Source organism: Penicillium paradoxum (genome assembly GCF_028828445.1).
Source record: "Penicillium paradoxum strain IBT 22861 chromosome Unknown utg000004l_segment0_segment0, whole genome shotgun sequence".
NCBI lineage: Eukaryota > Fungi > Ascomycota > Eurotiomycetes > Eurotiales > Aspergillaceae > Penicillium > Penicillium paradoxum.
This window is the reverse complement of record NW_026643182.1, coordinates 1057104-1080767: the sequence shown is the minus strand read 5'-3', so window position 1 is coordinate 1080767 and position 23664 is coordinate 1057104. Positions and strand designations below refer to the sequence as shown.

General features: G+C 50.2%; 6 protein-coding genes across 6 annotated transcripts; 3 read left to right on the top strand and 3 right to left on the bottom strand.

Moving 5' to 3' along the window:
* Window positions 1-593: 593 nt before the first annotated feature.
* N7457_004144 (uncharacterized protein) lies at window positions 594-4045 on the top strand (the record flags this gene model as incomplete). Its single annotated transcript, XM_057175189.1, has 2 exons — window positions 594-863; window positions 917-4045. The coding sequence occupies 2 exons, from the start codon at window positions 594-596 to the stop codon at window positions 4043-4045; spliced, it is 3399 nt and encodes a 1132-aa protein (XP_057032236.1).
* Window positions 4046-4972: 927 nt separating this feature from the next.
* Window positions 4973-5290, bottom strand: N7457_004143 (uncharacterized protein; the record flags this gene model as incomplete). Its single annotated transcript, XM_057175188.1, has 2 exons — window positions 4973-5077; window positions 5102-5290. The coding sequence occupies 2 exons, from the start codon at window positions 5288-5290 to the stop codon at window positions 4973-4975; spliced, it is 294 nt and encodes a 97-aa protein (XP_057032235.1).
* A 1359-nt stretch (window positions 5291-6649) lies between these two features.
* N7457_004142 (uncharacterized protein) lies at window positions 6650-8212 on the top strand (the record flags this gene model as incomplete). Its single annotated transcript, XM_057175187.1, has 2 exons — window positions 6650-7108; window positions 7187-8212. 2 exons carry the CDS (start codon window positions 6650-6652, stop codon window positions 8210-8212), a joined length of 1485 nt encoding a protein of 494 aa, XP_057032234.1.
* Window positions 8213-10054: 1842 nt separating this feature from the next.
* On the top strand, window positions 10055-11044 carry N7457_004141 (uncharacterized protein; the record flags this gene model as incomplete). Its single annotated transcript, XM_057175186.1, has 1 exon — window positions 10055-11044. One exon carries the CDS (start codon window positions 10055-10057, stop codon window positions 11042-11044), a length of 990 nt encoding a protein of 329 aa, XP_057032233.1.
* Window positions 11045-12175: 1131 nt separating this feature from the next.
* N7457_004140 (zinc-dependent alcohol dehydrogenase) lies at window positions 12176-13434 on the bottom strand (the record flags this gene model as incomplete). The annotated part of the gene is made up of 4 exons (XM_057175185.1): window positions 12176-12948; window positions 13010-13166; window positions 13216-13264; window positions 13313-13434. 4 exons carry the CDS (start codon window positions 13432-13434, stop codon window positions 12176-12178), a joined length of 1101 nt encoding a protein of 366 aa, XP_057032232.1.
* A 738-nt stretch (window positions 13435-14172) lies between these two features.
* Window positions 14173-23406, bottom strand: atmA (DNA-binding protein kinase TEL1; the record flags this gene model as incomplete). Its single annotated transcript, XM_057175184.1, has 9 exons — window positions 14173-14192; window positions 14253-15219; window positions 15279-16340; window positions 16420-16815; window positions 16859-21309; window positions 21367-21698; window positions 21813-23153; window positions 23225-23267; window positions 23325-23406. Coding segments are annotated over 9 exons (8694 nt in total), but the record flags the coding sequence as incomplete, so codon positions are not given.
* Between the last annotated feature and the right edge of the window lie 258 nt (window positions 23407-23664).

Genomic DNA, 23664 nt, shown 5'->3' with positions numbered 1-23664 from the left:
GCAATTTCAAAGAGCCTTGGGGGATAAAGAAAAGAGACAACATCTCGATTTATTTTTGGAGATGGATATAGTCGACTTGATCATGGTTCAACAAAGAACAGCAAAGAGGGTGGATGTTCAGTCTTCGAGTGACAAAGAAATCCAACTAGTCCTTTGACTCCCATCGTATCACCATCACCTTGGATAGGCTGAAAAGACCTCATGAGAGGTCTTGGAAGTCGATCTTCAGATCTTCACTTTGGAGTCGACTTGCCTGGGAGTATCCATCATAGATACTCCCGATTGTTTAGGTAAACAGGGCCAAACTCAATGGACCAAACGAGGAGACCAATGTAGTCTTATGGGCATCCCTAAATGGCCCTTCAAAGATCTGACTTTTGCGCAAATTCCGCGTACAAATGTCTCCCAGCGCGTAGAGGAAGACTGTTGTAGTTGCTCAGTTGCACCGAATCGGAGCGGGTGAACCGTGCTGGCGCGCCCCATCGACCTAAGCACAGCCAGGATCTTTCGCTCCAAAGTCTTTTTGAGACTTTGAAATCCCCTTTTTTTTTGCTCATGTCTCCTTTGTGAAGGGCTTTGGTTCGTTTTCTGCCATGTACGGACAGTCAAATCACGATCCCTCACAGCCCGAGTGGCGGCTCCCTCCACGCCTCGCGTCGCAGCCGTCGCAGCCGTCGCAGCCAGGGCCTCCACCTCCTCCTCGACCCCCGGCAGCTCCATACTCCCCAGCTGCTACATACTCACCGGCTACTTATGGACCGATTTCAGCTCCCCAGATCCCAAGGTTGTCATCGCCAGGTGCAGCCCCGGATACAACCACGTGGGGAGTGCGGTACAACCAAAATTCCGGCCCCCCATTGCCAGTAAGACCAAGCTTGAGGAGGATGCAAGCCCTCAATAACTAACTGTCGCATAGCCTCGACCTTCAAGCAGAAATGAACAACAACATACCTACGGACAACCTCAGAACCCCGCCATCGCAACCCCTTTTCAGGGTTCCCTAGCCCCTACAAACGCTCAGCCGCCCCCACCTCCGCCTCCACCTCCATATACATCGACATCGCCAGTAGGTGTTCCACAACCGCCACCCAAGATCCCTCAAGGACCTCAACATGCAGCAACCCTACAAGATGATCGGACGGGGAGGGCTCCACTGCTCGCCCAGGGCCCAGGGCCGGCTGCCATGACAGGGTCTTACGCATTCCGCCCTTCACCCGTAGTTAATACAAACACAACGTCTCCCGGCGCGTCGGCTCTGGGCGTTGGGACGCCGTCTGATTGGGAGCATCTTGGTCCTACCCCGGGAGACTTTGACGATGCAGCTTGGTTCCCACCTCGCAGGACGCCTTCTCAACATCGCGAAAGGTTACAACCCCCTTCAGGGCCTCCAGGCGTTTATCCTATTGTGTCCGTGGGAGGCGAGTCTCATAATATCCTGCGCCCAAGGACAGATACAAATGAAACGCATTTAAGTAGTATCTCTGGGGGGACACAGCCAGGACAAGGCAGCGCAGGTTCGCCCGTCAGTCCATGCACAACACCACCTCCACTGGCCCGCATGGACACCAGCAGCTCTGCCATGTCTATGAGCGCACATTCAGAAAGCATCGATAATGTGATAGATGCATGGGCTCGCCCATTATCCCCTGCGCAAAAGCCAGTTCAGCCCGAACATGACCGCCGCCCTAGCCCATTGTATCAAACTAGCCCAGTCGAGCGCTCACAGTCAGCGCAAGCTAATCCGGCTCTTGTCAGTCATCTGCGGTCAAGCTCGTATACTTCTGGGCGAATTGCTGAAAGACCCGAGAGTGTGCCACCCCCGAAACCCGCAGATCCCTTCGAGGATTTGGATCCCTGGTCTAAATCATCGTTAGAACGGTGTGTCGCTATGCTACGTAAGGAAGCAGTGGCCGATTCGGACGAAGAACGATATAAAATTTTCACGGCCTTCATGTCCAAGGAGATCAAGCTCCGAGAGATTCTTTATAATATTGAGCATGAACCTGAAAATGTCCCTGTGACTACGCAGGCTCCTGGCCCCGCTCCTCAGCAACCACTATCGATTCCCAAGAAAATCGAGACGCCGGTGGAATCGGGGCTGATACCCGTTGCATCGGAAGATATCGCGCCCCTCTCAGCAACAACAGAAGACGAGGATATTGATGATGTGGGCAGCGAGTACAGCTCAGGCGGTCGGCCCCTTCTCGGCAAGCAGGCGCGACAGGGCTCGCAGTTCCTTCCCAGCCTATCTACGGTGCCCCCGGGCGCAGATCAAAACGACCGCTTCGCGAGACCCTTGTCGATAGCCATTTCTGCGGATTCGCAGAAGCAAGCATTGGAGCCTTTGACCACAAACCCTCCGCGGCCCATATACACACCATTCCAATATACAGAAGGTCCCCAGAGAGGCTCGGATGACCTTACCTTTGCTCGCCCAGCTTATCAAGGCTACTCTGATCTCCGGCAGGCAGCCATTAGTGGGCGAGTCATGTCAAATACACCGGCACCTGCATCTCGACCGCGGTCCAATACTGCAATTCCCTCCCCAGCCGAACAGGATGAGACTTTCCTTGGTCTCATCCGCCACAAGAGTGTCGCTTACTTGAAACCTGCAGAGCGAAACTCCCCGCCGCTTCCAGTGTTGCCAGAAGTTCTTCGTCAAGGCCCACCGACTGGCCTTGTAGAAGAAATACGCACCATCGTGTGGACACCTCTAAATAAGCAGTCCGACAGCTCCTGGCATATCACTACTCGGGATGAACTTGAGAAATTCTCCGATGATTTCTCGTACATCCAACGTACAGTTGATCAGTGGGAGGAAACCGCGCAAGCCAGGCGACAAAAGCTGGACCAGGAGCGCACGGTTCGTCAAGACGAATCCGAAGAGCATATCGACGAGCTCTTCAATGGGAAGTTGATCGGATATGCGGATATCAATACCTTGGAAGAGGAATTTAGACAAACCGAAGCTCGGGTCCAATTAGAGGAGGAACGACATGAAGTAGACGATTTCATCGCGCACATCTTCAACCCCTTAGATGAAGGCCTGAAGAATGAGATTTCGGTGCTTCGCAAGTCGTACGACTCTGCTCTCAATCAACTCGACCGTGATCAGCAGAACGAAGGCTTAGCAGCCGAGCGACGCAGTCCGTCCGTCACCATGAAAATGGTCAACGAACTTCATAACAAGCTCGAGATTCGGTTCCAGAAACGCCTTGACCTGGCACTTGACTGCGAGCGACGACGGAAGAAGGCTGAGCGGCGACCGCTTGTGTTTATGGGTGACCTGGCAGGTCTGCGAAAGTTAGATGGCGAGTTTGACCAGATGGAGCTCCGCAACATTCTGGAGGCTTGTAAGGATCGTGATGACCGAGCCAACCGACTCATGGATTCGTTTGACGATGCGATCTTGCATGGTCTGGGTATAAATCAGAGCCTCCTGGATGAGGTTTCCTCGAAAGCAAATCGACTAGATTCGGCTGCTCTTCGTGCTTCCGGGCTGCCAGATTCCGAGATTGAGCAGATCCTTAAATCCGCTGCCACCTTTGCGGCGTCGCTCAGAGCAGATTCTGAGGCCATCATCCGCAGCTCTGGGGTTGCGGATATGGCTCTCAACGATGCCGACTACGGAGTTTCCGTCGCCGAAGCGCGATATGCCAATTCAGATCCGGATATTTTCCACCGTCTGGCGGATGAGAAGAAAAAAGAGGATGAAAAAATTCAGATTGATCTAGATTCGAAGTTACAGAGCATTCAGAAGGGGCCTGTGCAGATTGCAGCTACAATTGAGCATCTTCTCCTTGGCTTGCGCAACGAGCCCCAAGCCGCTGCACCAATTCGTCCTCTCCCGGGCTCTGTTCCGACCAGTCCATCCGGGGAGGTTCCTCTACCTCCGAGTCTACGCCCTTCGACTGCTATTCCCGGTCCATCTTCCAGTCCAGTGCCCGTGCGCCAAAGCACAGACGAAGAGTCGGAACACAAACAGAGGCTCCGCAAAGCACTCGACGATGCCAAAAAGCGCAACGCTGCTAGGGTTCAGCATTAACACGTGTTTTCCTGGAGATGGATGTCGGGGGAGTTTGACCACATGCATGACGCGACGAATTTTCTTTTCCAAGATACCCTCTATCACTCTGTTTTGTCTTAATTGTTCAGCTGTCATTTTCCCCGTTACCCACTTTCTGCAGTGTGCTAGTTAAATGAAGACTAGGGCCAAACGACTATTTTGATTAATCTCGCACACATACCTTCACACAACCAATCCTCACTCGGCTGTGGGCCTGTCATATTTCCTCTTCGGTAGTCAACGGATTAAAATAATATTCCCAGCAACACTGTGGATACCGAAGTATGTTGTATGTCCTGTTTGAGTAGCATAGAACGAGACGGAGTCTTTTTCCCCGTCACACGAACATTCTTGGGCAATTCTTCAGGGCTTCCATCTCTCGCTTTCTTTGCTATAAGAGGCGCCACCCTGGCGTTCTGGTGCAATTGTCCTTGGTATACGGTGAATTCATAGGTACCTACCTAGGTGCCTGGATTTTTTTTTCTCCCACCAATGCCGTAAGATCCCGATGTCGTTGTGTGAAGGCATACTGATTTTGGTTTCTCCTCCGCGCCACTGTGGCTGCGTCATAGGTAGGGGCCAAATCAAAGTGATTCAACGTGCAGGACGAGCGAAAAAGGGCGCACAGACGATATCTTCGAACCGTCAAGTTCGTGGAGGACATCACCTTCCACAGCTCACGTGAAGGCGATCGCAGAGCAAGGCACAATTTTTAGGCGCCCAGAGATGGCGATTGGTAGGCGATAACCAAGCCCAAGAGCTAGACGCCAATTGCTGCCGATCGATGGTGATGCGCAGTCAAATTGTGTCTGCCGCAGCTCAACAGACCCGTCTCAGCTTGCCCCAGTGCTTGGGCCCCATCAAGCGTGCAGGGATAACAGATTACCTCGAAACCCAATACCCAATCTAGCGGGTCTCCTGTGCCGCACAGCACCCTGTGCCGCACAGCACCCTGTGCCGCACAGCACCCTGTGCGCCGTGACCCGTCCTCGGATTCGCTGCACCCTCGCACTATGCGATGGATATAAATCACACCCTGGACAACTTGCGGCCGAAAGAGAAGGGCGCATAGACTGCTGCGCAGGACTTTTGGAGCCCAGTCGACATGTCGTCTTCTGTGCTCCTCTCGGTTGCCTTTCGATACTCCACTTTCCAATGACGCTTTAGTCGATATGCAAGGCAGGCCTTAGCTATCACCAACGCATCCTCGATGGTCTTGAACATCCTATCGAGTCGGAGAATCGGAGGACTCGAGACGTTGCGGCGTCTCGAGTTTGCCCCTTCCATCAGCTGACTTCCGTTGCCTTTGGAGATCGGGGCATCGGATTTCTCTTCCCATATCTGCCAAGCAACTAGTCACCATCCCCCTGTGCGAAGGACCATCGCATGGAACCACGTCGATTAACAGGGATTTCATTAGTGCGTTTTTGGTTTCCCTCTGATGCACGGGTACAACGTGGATCGGCTATGGCACGATGTGGACAAAAAAAAGAAGGGCCTTGGGTCCCCGACCTATCCGAGAGCGATGATGTCCTAGCATTTCTCCACTATGGAAAATACCAGCAATCATGGCCAACGAAACGGACCTTGTCCCAATGGCGGGTCCGAGGGATGCTCGAGGGAAATTCCGATTTCTTTGCGGTTGCTCGGGCGGCGATCACAGGCTTGCTGCGCTTCACTACACTGTACAAACCGGATCACGCTGTCAAGGGCGGCTTCTCTTACCTCATCGGCTCGTGCAGCATGGTATCCTCCCTTCCCTTACGTCAGGAGCAATATCATTACCTCCAACAGCGTCTACTATGCAAATACGAGATGCATGCTTTACATTGGCCAATTGTAGAAACAGCCATCTCGCAACTCCCAGGGATCAGCATACAACATACCAAGTTTAACTTTTTGTCGAGACTCCGTTACATTCTTTACCGATTGCGCGCATTGATTGTGGGCAAGAATTGCGCAGCGTCTTTACGAGACACAGCTCTGTGTCTCCGGAAATCACCGTAGCTATTTCCGTGACACCGACAATTGTGTGCTAGGGGGTGCCAGCCACGAAACCCCGGATCTTTCCAAGATCCCCCATTAGTGCATGTCTGTGCGTTGCGATGATGCTGATCAATGACTTGGTCTTAGAGATCATTAAACGGTGCGGCTTTGTTGAGACATCACCCCTTCGCTCTCTCCTGCGGCACATCCCATTGAGCCTCTAAATTCCCCCCCCCTCTTTGCCACCTGGGCACCCAGGTTTCCTTCGCACTAAGCGCCGTTGGAATAAAAATTTTGCAAATCCGAGATCGATCTTCCCGCTCTTGGAGAGATGACAGATACAAAATATTTTGCGCAGGTGAAATGAGCACATGAAATTCGTTGTGTCCCTCTCTCTCAATGGCCCCTAATTATTTAAAGCGGGCGCCAGCGAAGCCCGTTCCATGGTTCAGAGTACCCGCTTCCGTCCATGGGTCGGAAGAACTCTGTGAGTCTACGAAAGTCCACCGTGTGGGAAAATATATCTGTTTGTCGCTCTCTGCAGCCCCTCTTTGATTTCCTTAAGGGAAGTTCGTCTTCCTCCCTTTTCTTTTCGTCATGTCCGCTCCAACCCGGCAATTCAACAGGCTGTCCATCGGTCGAAACATGTCAGAAACGAGCCTGCCTGCGAGAGTGGCCCGCGCGCCGCGGCCGGACCCTTCCACCGACGACAGTGGTCATGAAGACGACAGTTCGTCGGAGGAAAGCTCCGGTGATGGCGAGGAGGGGGATGGGGAGGAAGAAAGCAGTGATGAGGAAGAGTCTGAATCAACTAACGCTTCCTTCGTCGCCCCGTCCGGCATTACCTATGACTTGAGCCAACTAGATTCCGAGTCTGAAGCCAGGGCCATCGTGGGCTTGAGCGGCCATTTTGACGTTGTTAACTGTCGCTCTACGCCCGCTGGATATGACTTCCAGTTGCTAGATCGGCCACAGGTGCATATTGGCTCGGACTCGTCTACCTGCAGTTGCCCAGTCTTCCAGAGTCGGCCGGAAGGGGCGTGTCAGCACATCTTTGTGAGTATGCCTATTGTGGAAAGGAGGCTTTCAAAAAGGCTCGATGGTTTGGGATGATCATGCTAATTCCTTGAACAGTGGCTCCTCGACCAACTGCACCGCTGTTTCCTTCCTGCCCCTCAGTCGATGGAGGTAGCATTGGCTCCAGACGGACGCCCGGACCGCCTCCCTCGCATCGAGGTTCTCCTAAAGGGTAATCTGAAGTCGGTTGCGGCACAACTCAAATGGCAGTATCTATGGGACGAGGAGGATGCGATAGGCACGGGGATGACACGGACAGAGAAGGTCCGAGATATCTTCTCGGCGTTCAGCAAACGAACCCTTCCAGAAGACACCCGCCGGGACTTGACAGAAACGATCGAGCACCCACGAACGGCAGAGCAATGTGTTGTGCAGGGCGATTTCGAAGCGACTATGTTCCGGCTGGCAGTACACGATGACGTGGTATTCAACAGCCTCTGCAAGGTGATGCCTGCAGGCGCGTGTGCGGCCATCTACTTCGACAAGATACAAGAACAGTCACGCCGATTACTCAATGACTTCGACCGATACTGCACAACCGGCGAGTTGCCCGCAGACCCTGTGATCCCAGGCTTAGGCGTAGAGGTCAACGATGTCGTGAGACATCTCCAGCTTTCGGCATCACGGATTGCAGTCAACATTGCGGCTCGTGCCCCGCACGGCTCTGAAGGCGCCGCTGAGGCTCTAGTATCTCTCCTGGAGTCAGTCGTGGCTCGCAATAATGATCCCCTGGAGGGCAATCGCCTAGGCCGCCGTTCCTTCCACGGCGAAGACGAGGACCAGCGCAACCTATATCATTTGCTCATCGGGTCGGTTGAAACAGACTCCGAAACAGACGCGCGGCACTTTGTGCTTCACGCGCTTGATGCCCTGCCGCCGGTGGACCTCCACCAGTGCGCCAACCGCCTGCGCGACATCCTACGTAAAATCGAAGTCAACCGTGCCCCCAAGCCTTATCTTCTCCACCTAGGCTCGATACTTCGTATCGCTGAATCTGCTGCTGGCGGCCCTATGGGATCTGGCCAGAAGCGCCCTGCGGCTGGAAATGGTACTTCGGGGGGATACTCGAAACGGACCCGCTGATCCATTTGTGGATTTTTCTTTTTTTTTACATGCATATGTTTTGTTATCTTTGTTCTGGGAGGCTACCGTGTTCATTCATTGCAATACCCCGCTGCATCTTGTCTTTGCGTTCCATCAGCGATGAAATCACTCCAGTTCCTTTTTTGCATTATCAGCCATGTCTTTCGCATGTTTTGATGCCTTCTACGATCATGAGAGCTGTCAGTATTGCCATAGTCATTTACGCGCACGTCCCTTACATAGTTAGAGACTATTACATTCAGAGTGCTATATCCAAATTTTGCTGCGAAAATTCCCAACCCTATTAGAAGTATCAATCCTCATCTCCGTATAGAAGGCAACATCCCAAGTCCCCGTAAAGCATGTCGTCATTCCAAACCCAGCACTATGGCCCTGGGACCCCGCGTCCACGGTCCGGGCTGTGAGCCGGGCGTGTCACCGTTGCCGCCCAGGGATGAGTTAGCCCGATTTGCGAGGCCAAACCATGGAACACCGGTCGGGCTAGAGTGGGTCACCCACCCTTTTGGGAAATCCATTAATTTTTTTTGTTTCCGAATACGAAAATACACACGAATCAGCACGACGATACAACAATCCCGAGATCAAGATCGGACCTCATCCATGGGAAGTATCCAACTCCCGATCTCAAGATCGGGGCCCTTCGATCTCCGTCTCTCCGCCATTCAAACCCGGCAAATCTCACTTCCATTATCGGATATACGGAGAAACGCGGCAAGCTCGCCTCAACACGCCGCCCTAAAGTTAAGTTCACTAACTCATCCTTCCGTACTCCGTATATTGCCTCGATGCACACTCGTGTGGAACCGTCCATTGCGCGTAGCGCGGCCCAATCTAAGCGGAAATTCCACGTGAATAATTAAAAGTGGATATGCCTCGCCTAGGACAACTTTTCTATCCCCTATAGGGAAATTTACGGGCCCTACGCTGGCGCGGACGTTGTATCCATCTTGGAGGTATGTATGCGATTTGGGATAGTCGTCGGATCCAAGCCGAGTTTAGGCCGCTGGGTTTTGTGCACTTGGGCCGTGCACGCGGTTATGCGCCTGTACATCCAGGGTGGGTAGCGTTGGGGCTAGTGTGCTTAGCTGGTTAGTTTATGGGGGTCTTGGTGGTTTGGTGTCCACCTGTTACAGGGGTATATATCTGGACCGTTGGATAATGGGTTTGTGTCTATGGAGTATGGGGGTGGGATCTCATGGTGATTGACGGGGATGGTGCGAGGAGGTACTTATTGCTCGTGAGATGAATATTTACACTGTTCGTTGCAGGTGGATTAATTAGCAGATTGTGTATTAAAGCGTTGTTGGTGCTTATAGGATGGAGTGCAATGGTGGAGCTTCACTGTATATGAAAATAGTACCCTGGTGCTGCCTGTGCATCGCTAACATCAGTCTATATCTATGCTCGGCGTCAAAGTACATCTAAGATATGTTAACCAGATGGTTATCACGGATCACTATTGGGATTTACTCAATGATATTTGTTCATTCCACAGTATAGAGTATATTTTACTAGAATGCATTGGAAGATTGTTGGCGTCATTCTGCGGAAATGTTGTGGGCAATGAGGCAGAACCCACGTAAACGAGAAAGAACGCGAGTAAACTTCCTAAATCCGCTCAAATTCCCAGGGTCGAACTATCTTTCCAAACTGGGAACTTTTGGATGAGCTCCGATGCCTATTCCGTCGGCGGCCGACTCATAATGTGTCCATAAAAATGCCACAACTCACGCTGTCACTCTACCATCTACAAAACCATCACATAATATCCAAACCAACAACATTCATATCATATTCAAAGCAAAAAGAGAAAAAATGACCATGCGACGAGAACTACAACTACGCGTTGAAACTCTCACATCACGCAGAAACTGGGCGTCATGGAAAAGTACGATCGAGGCACACGCCCGGTTAGAGGGCGTCTGGGGATACTGTGACCCTGATATCCCCGATGAACAGTACTTGGAGCTAAAAGAACCCGAGAAACCACATTTTTCCACCGTACGACCTGGAGCAACTTCCATCGTTGACCTTGGCGAGGCGGACTTCGCCGAACTATCCTCGATTGTGAACCAATACTGGAGTCAGATGCGGGTATACGAAGAGACCCAAGATAGATTGAATACCATCTTCAATCTCATCAAAACTCATGTCAATCGTGATCACTTCCATCTCATCGAGCATTCAAATACCCCTCGAGAGCAGCTGACAATCCTATCTGTTGAGTTCAAACAATCTCCCCTGGAAAGCCTCGAGCCAGAATGGGAGATAATCCAGTATCTGGCGCGGGAGCCTGAGGTACAAGAGTTATTCGCACGATGGAATAATCTGTTTGCCGATTGTGCGAAGTGCCTTAATCAGGATGCTCGGAGGGAATATGCCTTTTGGGATTGTCTCGAGGGAGCGGCGAATCGGGGAAATAAACGGCGGCCTCTAAACTCTCAGCACTGGATTCAAAGCAAGTACTGGCCTAAAAATCTAGGGCTGGAGAGCTGCGCGTCGAATTACAATCAGCGTCGTGCACAGGCTGAGAGGGATTGGGATGCTATCTTCTCCCGAGGCTGTATTGATAATTCCCCGCCTTCGATATCCACTGAGCCTGTATCTCAGAGCTTTTATCCCGATACTGAGAATGATCTGAGTGATCAGCCTACAGAGGTTTGGGATGGTTCGGAGGCAGCTGAGGATGTCCCGGAAGTTGAGAAGCCTCTCGGTACACAGCACGGCGGTGAAGAGTATCAATCTTCTAAATTGGGTGTGGCCATGGCCGGGGAAGAAGACATAAAAGATCACTATTTGGAAGATTGGTAAAGGTATTTGGACATGATTTGTGCTTTTTGGGAGATTTAATGCGTTTCGGTGGAATATCAGACTATGTTTGCTTCTGGGAGGATATAGCCTCCTCCAAAGGGGATTGACATACCTCTTTCCATATGACTGTTGCTAATATGACTCGACTATGTCATTTAATCAACCAGTTGGCGGCCTGTTTTGCTTATCAAGTCTAGGCTTATATACAACAATGCCAGTCTTCGTTTTTTTCAATTATAATTTATCGTGTACACTAGAATATAGTTGTCCGATGTGCTCTATAAAATAGAAATAAAACCCACACCCGCAACTCTTCTATCTCTGTTATGAGCACAGTCAGAAAGCCCAACTCAAGGCCGGCTACTTTCCAAACAATTAGGACTACCATTGTCACCATCCACGGCATGCCCTTTATGACAGCCATCTTGCTCACACTTTTGAGACCAAGACTACCGTTGAAGGACCAATTCTGTGTCCCTCCTGGTCGTACCTTCAAGTCAAGACACATTACAGCTTTTGCATTTCGAGATCATTTCGTGCCATGGAGTGAGCTCGCTGGTCTCGATTTGATCTGTGCCGTGATGTCTGCCAATACACAGGCAAAATGGCCATGAAACGCTATATGCACCCGTTATGTCCAATCGTTGCTTCGGTGGCTGACGGGAGAACGGTGTCTTAGGGCTTTGAGTGGAGCTGCCGGTTCATAATACACATTCTGGCAAATCAATACAACAAGGCCGGCTGGCCCAATGGCAAGGCGCTTGACTACGAATCAAGAGATTGCAGGTTCGATCCCTGCGTCGGTCATCATTTTTTGTCGATTCTACATTGAGGAGAGACCCTTTTCTTTTTGTTGCCTTGGTTTTTTTTTGTTTCTCGAATCTTTTTGGTGGACGATGTACTAGAAACAGGTCTGTTGGTATTCAATGCTACAGATAAAGGTAGAAATACCCATTTGGCGTGGAATATCAAAATTCTCGAGCGCGGATAATCAGCTGGCAGAGATATATATGTGTACAGCATCACTCATATAGTCCATTCGATGTCAAATGGGTTTAACCTCGCACGATCAAAATGGACTCTTCCATCAAACTGATAATCAATTTCGATATATTGCACTCATACATCAATTCACCCAGAAAGATCCAAAACAACCCTCCCCTGCAGCTTACCCTCCTCCATCTCCTTAAACACCTCCGTCAAAGCCTCCATCTTCTCAGTCCGATAATGCACCTTAATCACCCCCCGCGCAGCAAACTCCATCGTCTCAATAGCCTCCGTCCGATTCCCCACCGCCGACCCCGTAATATGCAAATGCTTGCTAATCATCGTAGCCGGATACGCCGTCGCAATCGCCTGCGGATCGTTCTCCGGAACCCCCACACAGACCAGCGTACCATTGAACCGCAGAAGCGGCAACGCCTGCGCATACGCACCGTTCACAGCAGTGCACACAATCGCCGCATGAGCGCCCAGCCCCTCCGTCAACGACTGCACATGCTTCGCCAGTGCGTCGCCATTGTCGTCCCGCGGGAATTGTGTGATATCGACGAAATGCTCCGCCCCGGAGTCATTCACTAACCCCTCTTTGCTGCCGTGGTCGATGCCGATCACGCGGAGACCCATCCCCCGACTGGCGAGCTGCACTGCGAGGTGGCCTAGGCCGCCACCGGCGCCGGAGATCACGACCCATTGGCCTGGGCGGGCGTTGCTGCGCTTCAGTGCTGAGTAGACGGTGACGCCGGCGCAGAGGAGAGGGGCTGCCTCGGCGGAGTCGAGGCCGTCGGGGATTGGGGTGACGTAGTTGGCTGGTCCGACGGTGTATTGTTGGAATGTGCCGGGGTGGTAGTAGCCGGAGATTTTCTGGTTGAAGCATAGGCCGTCGGCGCCGATGCCGCAGGGTTCTGGTGGGGGGTTGTTAGTTTCCATTTCTATATTAGGGGGGGTGGGGGCGGGGTTGGGTACGACAATGTCCGCATGCGCTGGCAATCCATTTAACGCCGACTCGATCGCCGATCTTGAGGTTTGAGTTCTCAGCGCCGGGGCCGAACTTCACTACTGTGCCAACGCCTTCGTGGCCACCTACTTGGCCGGGTTGGGTTGGGTATGGGAGCATGCGCCACTTCGTGATGTTAGGCTGGGATTTAGTTGATGGGAGGGTATGTGCGTACTGTGTTGGTCATGACACCAAGGTCAGAGTGACACACGCCTGAGTGTGTTCTATAAGAGTTAGCATGGTTCACGTAGCAATGTATACTCTACACATACAGGTTGATCAGGACCTCGCCGGCACCGGGCTCTGGCACATCGATCTCGACGAGCTTCGTCGAGACCGTACCAGGCTGGTCGAAGATGAGGGCCTTTTGCTTAGCGGGGATCTCAGCGGCCATGGTGATTATTGATAGATGCGAAAAGGTGAGAGTAGGATACGAGCTCAATCGCACAAGAATCTTGGGCAGAAAGATGATTGCGACATCGAACGCGTAACCTGCCCTTTATATAGCCTGAGTATCCCCGCATTATGCCAAGTCAGCAAGGTGTTAGAAAGAGGAGAAAGACATGGATTGTGGAGAGTCTGGAGTCAATTCGGCGGGGGGAAGCGTCGGACCAGCGAATCATTGGTGCGCGCTGGAAGCATGCTGGCTGTGTTTCGGATAATTGAATGTATATGCCTCGGATCCTGGCTATTGATACGACGTGCATGCGGCGTGCAGGCAGTAATATGCAACGTGTTTGGGCGTGAGACTAATGGTGGTGGTGAGGGGCGATGTGGAGTCGCGGAAGGGCCTCGGTTGTATTAAGATGCTTATGTTCACGATCGCCGCGGGGAACGGGAAGAGTAGAACCTTGGAAGATAAAACAGGAATTCGAGGATAGAAGGGATTTATATATACTTGAGAACCTCCAAGGTCCTTCCAAGCTTTTCTTGGGGATCACCGGTGCGTTGACCTCGGCATTATACGGGATTTGATTAATAGGCTCGAGCACCTACAAAGCGACCCATGCAGTTATGTATATGGTATGATCTTACATATAGATGAGGATGGGCCTATCAATGGATTTTGCCAACTCTAATTCAAACGATATGTGCATTATGAAACTGGAAGATATTAACATCGCAACAAAACTCATGCATAAGATGCCCAACCTAGGAACGTCAGTAAGATAACAGCCACGAAGAAAGAAATCAAGGAACAAGTAAACATACCACAATACAACATGGCAAGGTTCTTCTCATCAGTTGCCTGCTGAACCAACTCATTCACAGTAGCAGTGACACTGAGTGTTTTACTCAATTTTTTCGCTACCACAGTTAACGCGCGGTCAGCCTCACTGGGCTCATTTTCGTTCTTGGAGAGGTGATCAGCTGCACCAGGTAGAGCTGGAGGCCCATCGGTAGCCTGATTATCCTGCATCTGCATCTTCTTGATTCGAAGCGGGGAAACAGTCCAACTATACAACGGGTCATATCGCAACACATCGAGGATGGTCATAATGCTGTATGACTCCTGACGAAGTGCTTCAAGGGTGAATTCACAGCAGCGTCGGAAGACACCTTCAGTCTTGGTGATACCGAATCCGTCAACCAGGTCCCGCGTCAGACGGAATGGCACCACCTCAGGAACAGGCAGAACTCGTCCTTGTTCGAACGCCACACCGAGATCGATATGCACCACTTCTCCGGTCTTCTCATCCAGCAGAATATTATGTCCATGGCGATCACCGAGTCCGAGGACGTGGCCGAGGATGGAGATTGCAGCGGTGCTTCGAGTGTAAGCCAACCGCTTGCTGAACCAGTCATCTGGATTGTTGAATTTCTCCATGAAGAAGTACTTCATGACGGGATGGAAATGCTCAGTCACTTGCCGGTAGGTTCTGACGCGTTGCTCGAACGATCTCGTCTGCACATCTGCGATGTGTTTCCGGCAGGAGTTGGGTTTCATGTCCTTGGGGTAGTATTTTTGATGGGCGGGCATCAAGTAGTCATGTAGGGGAATTGTGTTCGGAACAAATTCGATTATTCCAGCGCTTGGTGTTAGCGGGAGAACCTTATAGGTTCGGATGCCTAGGCTGCGCTGGCGTGTGGGTTGGTGGTCTTTCAGAAGACTGCTGACTTGCTCGAATACTTGTTCCATTATAGCGTCTTGCCGTAGGTCGTCATTTCCACCCTTGTACTGTTTTTTTTTTTGGTTAATAGGAGAAAAGCATTGTCAGAGTCTCGAGTATAACTTACCAGCTGTTTGTAGCGTTCACCGTTGGATGCAACGGCAGTCACAATCTTCGGTGCACTGACACCGGAAGCAATGGTAAACTCAGGTTGGAACTTCGCGACTGTAGGAACTTTACTGTAATCACAATCTGCGCGGAGGTCGATTTTCATCGTCGGTGGTGGCAGTTTGTAGGTGACAGCATCCTGCCCAAGGCGCTGGCCAGTTGTCAAGATTTTCAGTGGGACCTTAGCACCACTCTTGTACTTGCTGTCTGGTTTGTCGACCGCGAATCGCACATAGCTGATATTCACATTGTGCACGGCAACCCAGGTCGAGCCAATGTTACTATCGTTCTTGAGACGTTCCACAAGCTGGTTGGCAGCACGGAAACGCGAGTGGGACGATTGGTCTTTACCCCCCTTGGACTTGCTGCTAGCAAAAAGTTGGTACATGCCATGGAAAGGATGTTCAGCACAGATCCTGAACACTAATTGAGTGAGCAAGGTTTGGAAGCTATCGGAGACATCAAGTAGCCGAGAAGATAACTGGTTCATCAACGGTGCGAATTTCCGACTGGGTACCTCGCTGAGATATCGGGAGACAGCAGAATTTGCAGTCGCACTGTCGGACTTGTCAAGCCACAGAGCACAGAAACGTAGCGCATCATTGTTATACGTATCGCTCTCCCTCAAACAGAGAAGATAGTTTTCGAGGCACTGTTGCAGAAAAGCCTCCCGACTTCGCAGCAAACGTTGATATTCGCGGTCGTCAAGATCGAACCATTGCTTCGATTTGGCGCGATAATTCTTCAAGTAATCTCTTTCCTTGCCTGTAGTGTTTTTCATCATCTCTTCAAGACCATGGACTTCTTTTTCCTTGCGATCGCGCAGTTGTTCTACTCGCTTGAAATCTTCGAGCCCATCAGGGTTCAGAAGTTGCTGATCACAGAATGTTGCAAATCCATGATAGACTCGTCCAGCCTCCTCTCCATCGGAGTTTCCCTTGAGTTCTTTGACCGCGGGGTACAGATATTCTTGAAGAATAGAGTCAGGCTTTTCTAAGCGTGCTTCAGCGACGTGGTGACCCTGAGAATGACTGGTAAGAAATTGAACCGAATTTTTCAAGAAAATTCTTTCGGGGGCATTTGGAGGATACGTTACTCACCAGAGTTACGAGAAGTTCAGCCCGGCTGAGAGGGATGGCTTGTTTATGGAGGTCATTTTGGCCCTTCAGCTGCTGGAGCATGCGGATAGATGCCGTCATCTCTCCTTGATCCCACAAAACGTTGGCGAGGTCGAATTTGGCAGCCCCATCAATGTTCATTCCCAACGCAGCACATGGCTCAGCAAGCTTGGAAAGGCTCATTGCGGACTTGAGTGATGCCTGATAGATACCATGGGTCCTTGTGATTTCCAATGATTGTCGAATGACTTTCGCTTCCAGCAGACGCGAATCCTCAAGACTCAGGTTTGCTTGTGATTTGAGGATATCACTTTTCCTGACCGATGAAGACAACGCTTCATGCCAGGAGAGAATTTCTCCAACTTCGTGGTAGCTGCTCTCGTCAGTATCCTGTAGATAAATGCGGAAAGAAGAAGAAGACCCACCTCTCAGTTTTCAACCAGCTGCTTCTTGCCATGATCTTCTGCCATCCTTCTTCCATCTTTTCGGGACAAGAAGAACGCAAAGTATCGCTGATCTCAGTCATGATTCCCAAGGCACGCATGGAACTTCGCAACTGAATGGCGGACCGACCAGTTTTGAGAAGGGAATCCAATGTCGTCAACAAACCGCTCTCAATCGAGTTAGTGACCTCGAGCAGAGAGCCCGAGGTGTTGAGACTTTGGAAAGTGCGGAAAACAGTTGCAGAAGGTGAAGAGTTTAAGGGTGATACTGGAATGTCCCATTTCTGAAGACTAGTCGCCGCTTGCAACATGCTACCAAAGGCGACAGGAGCATCTTTCGCGCTGCTGGATGCAGACAGCATCGTATTAGCAATGCCTTGAAGGTTGGTAGAATTTAAAGCCTTCAAAACTCCGTATGATTCCGCACTGTCAGTCATCTGTATTTCACTGTCGTATTTTGCACTCTGGAACAGAAGGTTTTTGAATCCAGAGCTTTCGTACTCTAACCGTTCCATGACGCTGGTCAGAGACGAGCTCTGCTGAATGCCATAGAACAAGTCCGGGTCGTCTATGTTCTTGAAAACATCATGTAGCAATTCAGTTGGTGGCTCGTATCTGACGACAGATGACCGACGAGATGTCGTAGCGACCCTGGAACTTTGGATTTCCAGGAAGAGCAGCGAAGTTTTATGCAAGCCGCAACGATGAGCAGCGGAAGATGCCTCTCCAAAATCTATATCCAGCCATTTGTCGCGCTGAACGATAGTTGCTTCGTCTGGCACAGGTTGATTGCGGAGGTAGAGAATGCAGTTGATTACAAGATGGGCATGAGACAATGTGTCTTCACTGACCTCGCATAACACCTGGCGGAAAGCGGCAGAAATTTCTGCTCGAATCTCTCCTCGTTCACCCTTTTCGTCCCTTTCTGAAAGCAAGACATCATGGACCACGTAAGGAAGCAGCTGCACTGCTAACCCAGGGGCTACATTGAGAATTTTGCGGAGGGAGCCGATGACCGGATCCTCTAAAGCGGCATTCGACAAGAAAAGAGAAACGCTGCGAGCCCATTCAGCAACTGAAAGTCCGGAGAAACTTGTTGCCGCAGTGTTGCATCTCTCCTGCTCTGAATTTGAAAGTAAGACCGCGGGACATGTGTATGGGTCCCAAATGAGAGCTTTCATTAGAGATTCGGGAATCACCTCCCCACAAGCCTGGAAGTCTGGATAATTAGCGATATTGCTGACGATCAGCTGCAAAGTACGCTCGACCAGGCCAGCTTCGATGTGCTTTTGCACGTGTAACATATCACAAAGAACCCGAAGAATCCTGGACTTGGAGTGACAGAAAATATCCGACGATAAGGAAGTCTCAGGGGATTGAAATAGTGAGAGATCCTGTTCCCGCAGGAGTAGTTGATTGATTTTTCCAGTGGCAGCAAATGATCTTCCAATAACCTGCGCAGCCCAAAGTCGATACTGAGGCCCTCCGTTGGAACTGTGGAGTGTGTTCCACAGGGAGACGACATGGGAGGTGGGATCCACGTCTTCATGCGAAGGCGAACCTCCATCATCAGATATCTGCTCGAATTTGGGACATAAGAGCGATAAAACGAGATCAGCAACAGGCCTACTCAGCAGTGATGTCACAGAATCTCGATCTTGAAGGATCTCAAAAACCAGATCCTTCCCAACCTGTCCACTTGAAGAGTTCTCAGATGTTGAGAATTGTTCAGCCAATGACACGAGTCGATCAAACGATAACGTTGTCGCTATTTCCCACTCAGAGGAACGAAGATCTTCAAGCAGCGTCACCAACCATTGGTGGAACTGTTTAGCATTTGACTGCACTGTTCTCAATTGACTTTCTTGGGTTGCGTTCTCTGGTGATAACGAGAAAAGTCCGCGGAGAGTTACCAGCGTTGAGACAGCAATACCTGCAGTGAATCCCGGAGCCATTTGGAGATAGGGTTTGCCAGCCTCGAGAAGATACCAAAAAACCCCAAGGGCATCCTCAGAACAATGAATGTCATCAAGGAAAGGCCGCAAGGAGCTGAGTGTCATCTCGAGAGGATAATCTTGAAGGATGATGGGGCCAGCCAGACAGGTTAAGATTCTTATTTTGCGGATCACAGAGCAAGCATGGAGTGAGCCCAAGGCAGGATGTATGGATTCAAGAAGCGAACGGCAGACAAAAGAGACCAGTGATGGGGTCCATATTGATTCAAATTCAAATCCAGTGCGCTTGCAGAGGAACTCCAGCTCATCCAGAAGATACCGTGCTCGAAATGAGGGTTGTTGATTTGCTGGCAATGCACTTTCAGATACACTTTTGTTGATTATTTGCGCCTGAATCTCAAGTGCATAGCTGAAGCTCTGACGCTTTGAAAACGCTCGTTCGATCTGGTCATAGTAGTCGAGGGCTTTGAAAAAGGCAGCAATGATCAGCGGGAATTGGCTTTCGATTTGTGCCATGAACTGGTCTGCACCCAGTAGTTTCCGCAAACGAACCTCAACGCCCTTGGGTTGGCTGCCTTGTCCCGGAGGAGTGCTGATGTCTCTTGCAATGCTGTATGCCTCGGCCTTGTAAAAAGAGGTTGTCAGGAGCCCGATATGTGGGACTTGAAGGTATTTCGCAAGCTCAATTGTCTCCTGTTCCTTAGCACGCATCATCATTTGCCCGACAATCTCATCTTTAACATCTGCTAGCATGTCTTGGAGACTGTCATATCCAAATATACTAAACGGCATAGACATTACACTCTGTGTCTCGGTCCAGGTATAGAGAATTTGAGATGAAAAAAGTCGGAAGAGTTCTTTAGTATCTTGCAGGCCAAGAGTCTGAGACACAGAGACCATGCATCTCTTGGCGTACCACAGTGACTGTGGCACCTGGGCGGGCGTTTCAAATAGATGATATATGCTTCTTCGCAGCAAAGTATGCCATCTTGATGCCAGTTGAGCAAGCACAAAGAGACGGACTGCAATTCCCTCAATCCATTCCGGATCCCGAGGTAAACTTTCCAACACATCATCGAAAATGGCATCGTGATCTTTGAAAAGGAACCGCTCGAATAAAGCAGGGATAAACTTCGCAACATTGAATTTGACTTGAACATCACCTTGCCGAAGGATTGTGAACAAGCTTGTTCGTGGCGACGGAAGAGACTGTTGATTGCCGTATGAAGGGCAGGTGCCGATCACCCCTTGGATGAGCTCGGCCAAGGCAACATAGACTTTAGGAGCCGCTCGTTTTCGCGCTACCAGAACTTCCATGAACCAATTATACAAGTCCATAGCTGACTCCTTTAAAGTATCGTCAGGTCCATTGGTCCAGGACTCCACAAAGCTGGTCATCATGCGGATGCAAATACAATGCGAAGCCTCGCACCGTTCCATCTGATAGGACTGTAGACACTTTTCACCCAAATCTTCCAGAATTGAGAGTAGCGCAGATGGATTCAGAGTTGAGCAGAGCCGAAAGAAATCGGGTAAAACTGCCTGGACTGATAGAAGGTCGGCTTCATCCAGACTTTCGAGATATTCAACGAGAGATGAGGATGAATCAGATCCAGCTTGAATTCTCAGAAATACCGAAAGTTGGATGGTTATGCAGCGTTGATATGTGTCCGAGTCAGAGAAGATAGACAAAGAATTCCGGTTGTTGGCAAGAATAATCTGATCAGTCGTCACCGGGTCTTCGGCCATGAATCGGTCATCCAGATCCATGGGATCTTCGGCTGTAGATGGACTCTTTGAGCTTTGGCGTAACTGCTCAAGCGTTTTGGAGAGTGGAGTAATCAGTTCTTGAAGGCTTGCCTGGATGACAGAAGGAGTGTCCAGACTCGTCAAAGCACCAAGGAGCGGTGATACCAAATCCATGCAAGATTGAATAAAGGTGGTTTCGTGAGTATGAGCAGCCAGAAATTCGCATATCTCGTCCCACAAAACTCGACATCTCCGGTGCAAGTCTTGTGATCGAGACTGTGCTTGCAAGGAGTTAGGAAGACATGCCGTGAAAAGGGAAGCCACTATACAAAAAGACACCAGAATCTGCAAATTGTCTGGGGTAATATGTAACTTTTCTTCGTTCATAGCGTACCATGAGTGCAGAAACGCCTCGGATCTCACGCGAAGCAGATCTAAGATTACTGTATCATCCGGATCTTGTCTAGAGAATTGCTCCAGTGACCATGTTTCCTGCAGCGACCAGGGGTTTGCGGGGGCATGATTTGTATGAAAGCCGTAATCTAATAGCTCGCGGTTTTCATGAAGAAAATGCCACATCCGGGCTATATAGCCTGTTGGCCCTGTAACTTGGTACCGAGGAATGGCGAAGGATCGGTTGGTGCATGAGAGAAGAAGGTCTAGTAGGTCCAACGGACGGGCATATGCAGCCACTCGGGCTGTTTGAATGCGATCGGTCACCGAACCTGCAATATGAGTGTCAGAGCTAACAATTGCGGACTAAGAATGTCAGAATCTCATACCAGCCCAAACTTCTCTCAGCCAGCCACATATCTGCATCGATGCTTGCTGCGCCGACCCAGGATCAAGCTGTGTCTTCGTTCGTGCAATCGAGGCCCATAGCCTCAGCGATGCGTCCGACATGACTGATGGCCCGTTGGAAGAAGCCAAGAGTGATCGAGTTGTCTCCATGGATATTGAGAAATCCAATAAATCAGACTGTAAAATCATACTCATTAGGTTACAAGCGGCTCTTGATGTTGCCGGAGATGAGAATGCACGCGTAGTAAATTCGACGACTCGCGGCCAGTGTGACTTGAATCCAAGCGATTGGGCAGATTTTCCATTCGCAATGCTGTTTTATGCTAAAATCAGCGTGCTGCTTTTCTTGTATACCCAAGGACCCCTTTGAGTGCGTTCATCGAAAGGAAGTTTTCCGATATATTCTCCGCGGGCGTATTTTACGTACCTTGTCAAAGCAATCATTGTCCAGGATGAGACAGCGCCATTGGGGTCAGAAATGTTAAGAACAAGTTGCTTGAAGAAAGATTCTTTGGTCTCAACCTCAATCTCGGATTCAAGAAATGGGATTAGTTGCAATGCGCAAATTCGCTTCGTACTCGTAGCCGATACCGAGTCGCGAACAATGTCTTGGATCTCAGAACTGAAGCGCTGCCTTTTGTTTGAACCTTCGCGTGGTAACCCAGACCTGATATGAGTATTGATATCCTCCGAAAGCTTGTGCAATTCTGCAATCAACCAGATGATTGTCCAGTTATGCTCAGACCTAGCAAGTCCCAGACGAGGCCCATATATTGGTCTGCTTTGACATGCCTCATTTTGATATAGCGTTGTTTCGTCAATTTGTAGGATCTCTTTCTCAGGCCGTCTCACATATTCTGAATGCAGCATGTCGGCTAAGCCTTCGGCATCATGTGCTAAAGATTCAGATGGATCTTTCCGTGCAGTATCCGCGAGAACAACCATCAAAAGCACCAAGGTGGCCAGTAATTCCTCCTTGAGGGTGGGTAGTTTAGTAGCCCATAGGCGTCGAATTACTGGAACCAAGCCCAGGAGAGCGGAACGGGCAAGTTCCGATTGGTCAAACAAGACTTTTGTAATGACTGAATTGATGCTATTGAATGCGAGCTGATGTGCATTTCCAGCCACGGATGACTCAACAAACTCCGTGAGTCCGGCAAGTATGCTTTGGGCCGTGGTCTGAAGAGGAGGGTTTGGACTGGTTGTCAACAGTTGAATACAAATTACAACTTCTTCAATGACATTTCTACTGCCACCGAGTTTGTCCCTGCTGATTGGGGCAGGGGTCATAGCCATCCTGGAGGGCGTTGAACGGCTGTCGCTGGCATCTTGATCTTCGAGAACGGATCGATGACCGCTCCGAATACTCAACTGACTCTCTTCATTCTCCCGGAGTGCAATGCTAGCAAGGCAAAAGCTTATTAGGTTTTCCCAGTCTTGTCCGTCCAGGTGCTCAGCATGAGGGCGGTAGCGTAGAAGCGACGTCAAACACTTGGTATAATCCAGACTAAGCGGTTCCCATAAACCTTCTCCGGGGATCGGTATGGTTTCAGTGATATGATCGATGATGGCGCGGACTGTTTTTGTTCTCAGGTTTCTCAGAAAGACATCAACCGCCATTCGCAGTACCAAAGCACATGTTGAGAGCCGTGATGCAGACGAGGTTTTGGTGTACTTTTGGGCTCGATTGTATATGGACTTTTCTGTTGCGACGAATCGAAAGAGTGATTCAAAAATCTTATGGCAAGCCTTATCATTAAATGTTTGCCTGAACAGGTAGAATGTTGATTAGTTACTTGGATAGCTATCAGGCTTGATCCGCGGTATTTGGGTCCCTACAGCTTAGAGCTCTTCTTATTTTGCTGGAAGATATGTTTCAAATCTAACTAGGGTATTAGCACCATTCGGTCCCTCAGTAGTAAGATGGGAAGCATCAGACCTGCTAGACCGTCGGCACGAGCCTTCTGCTTGTCTGACGAGAGCAGGCCAATGGTCTTGTCGAGAAAGATTTCACCCATCGCGCTTTTATTGGCCGTCTCAGCAGCGCAAGATATACTTGATTATTTGAAACTCAACAATCCTTCCTGCGCCCAATAGGAGAATCCATCCCGAATCAATCCGCCAGCGAGCAACACGAGTTGATAAGCGCGAGGTGATTGTGTTGGAAAGTGGAGTGGCAGTATTTGCGGAAGCTGTCTCACCGCCCGATTTTTGTCGCGCTCCGCTTTACTGGACTTAGGAACAAACAGAGAGCTCGAGCTTCACTTGCCAACTTCACC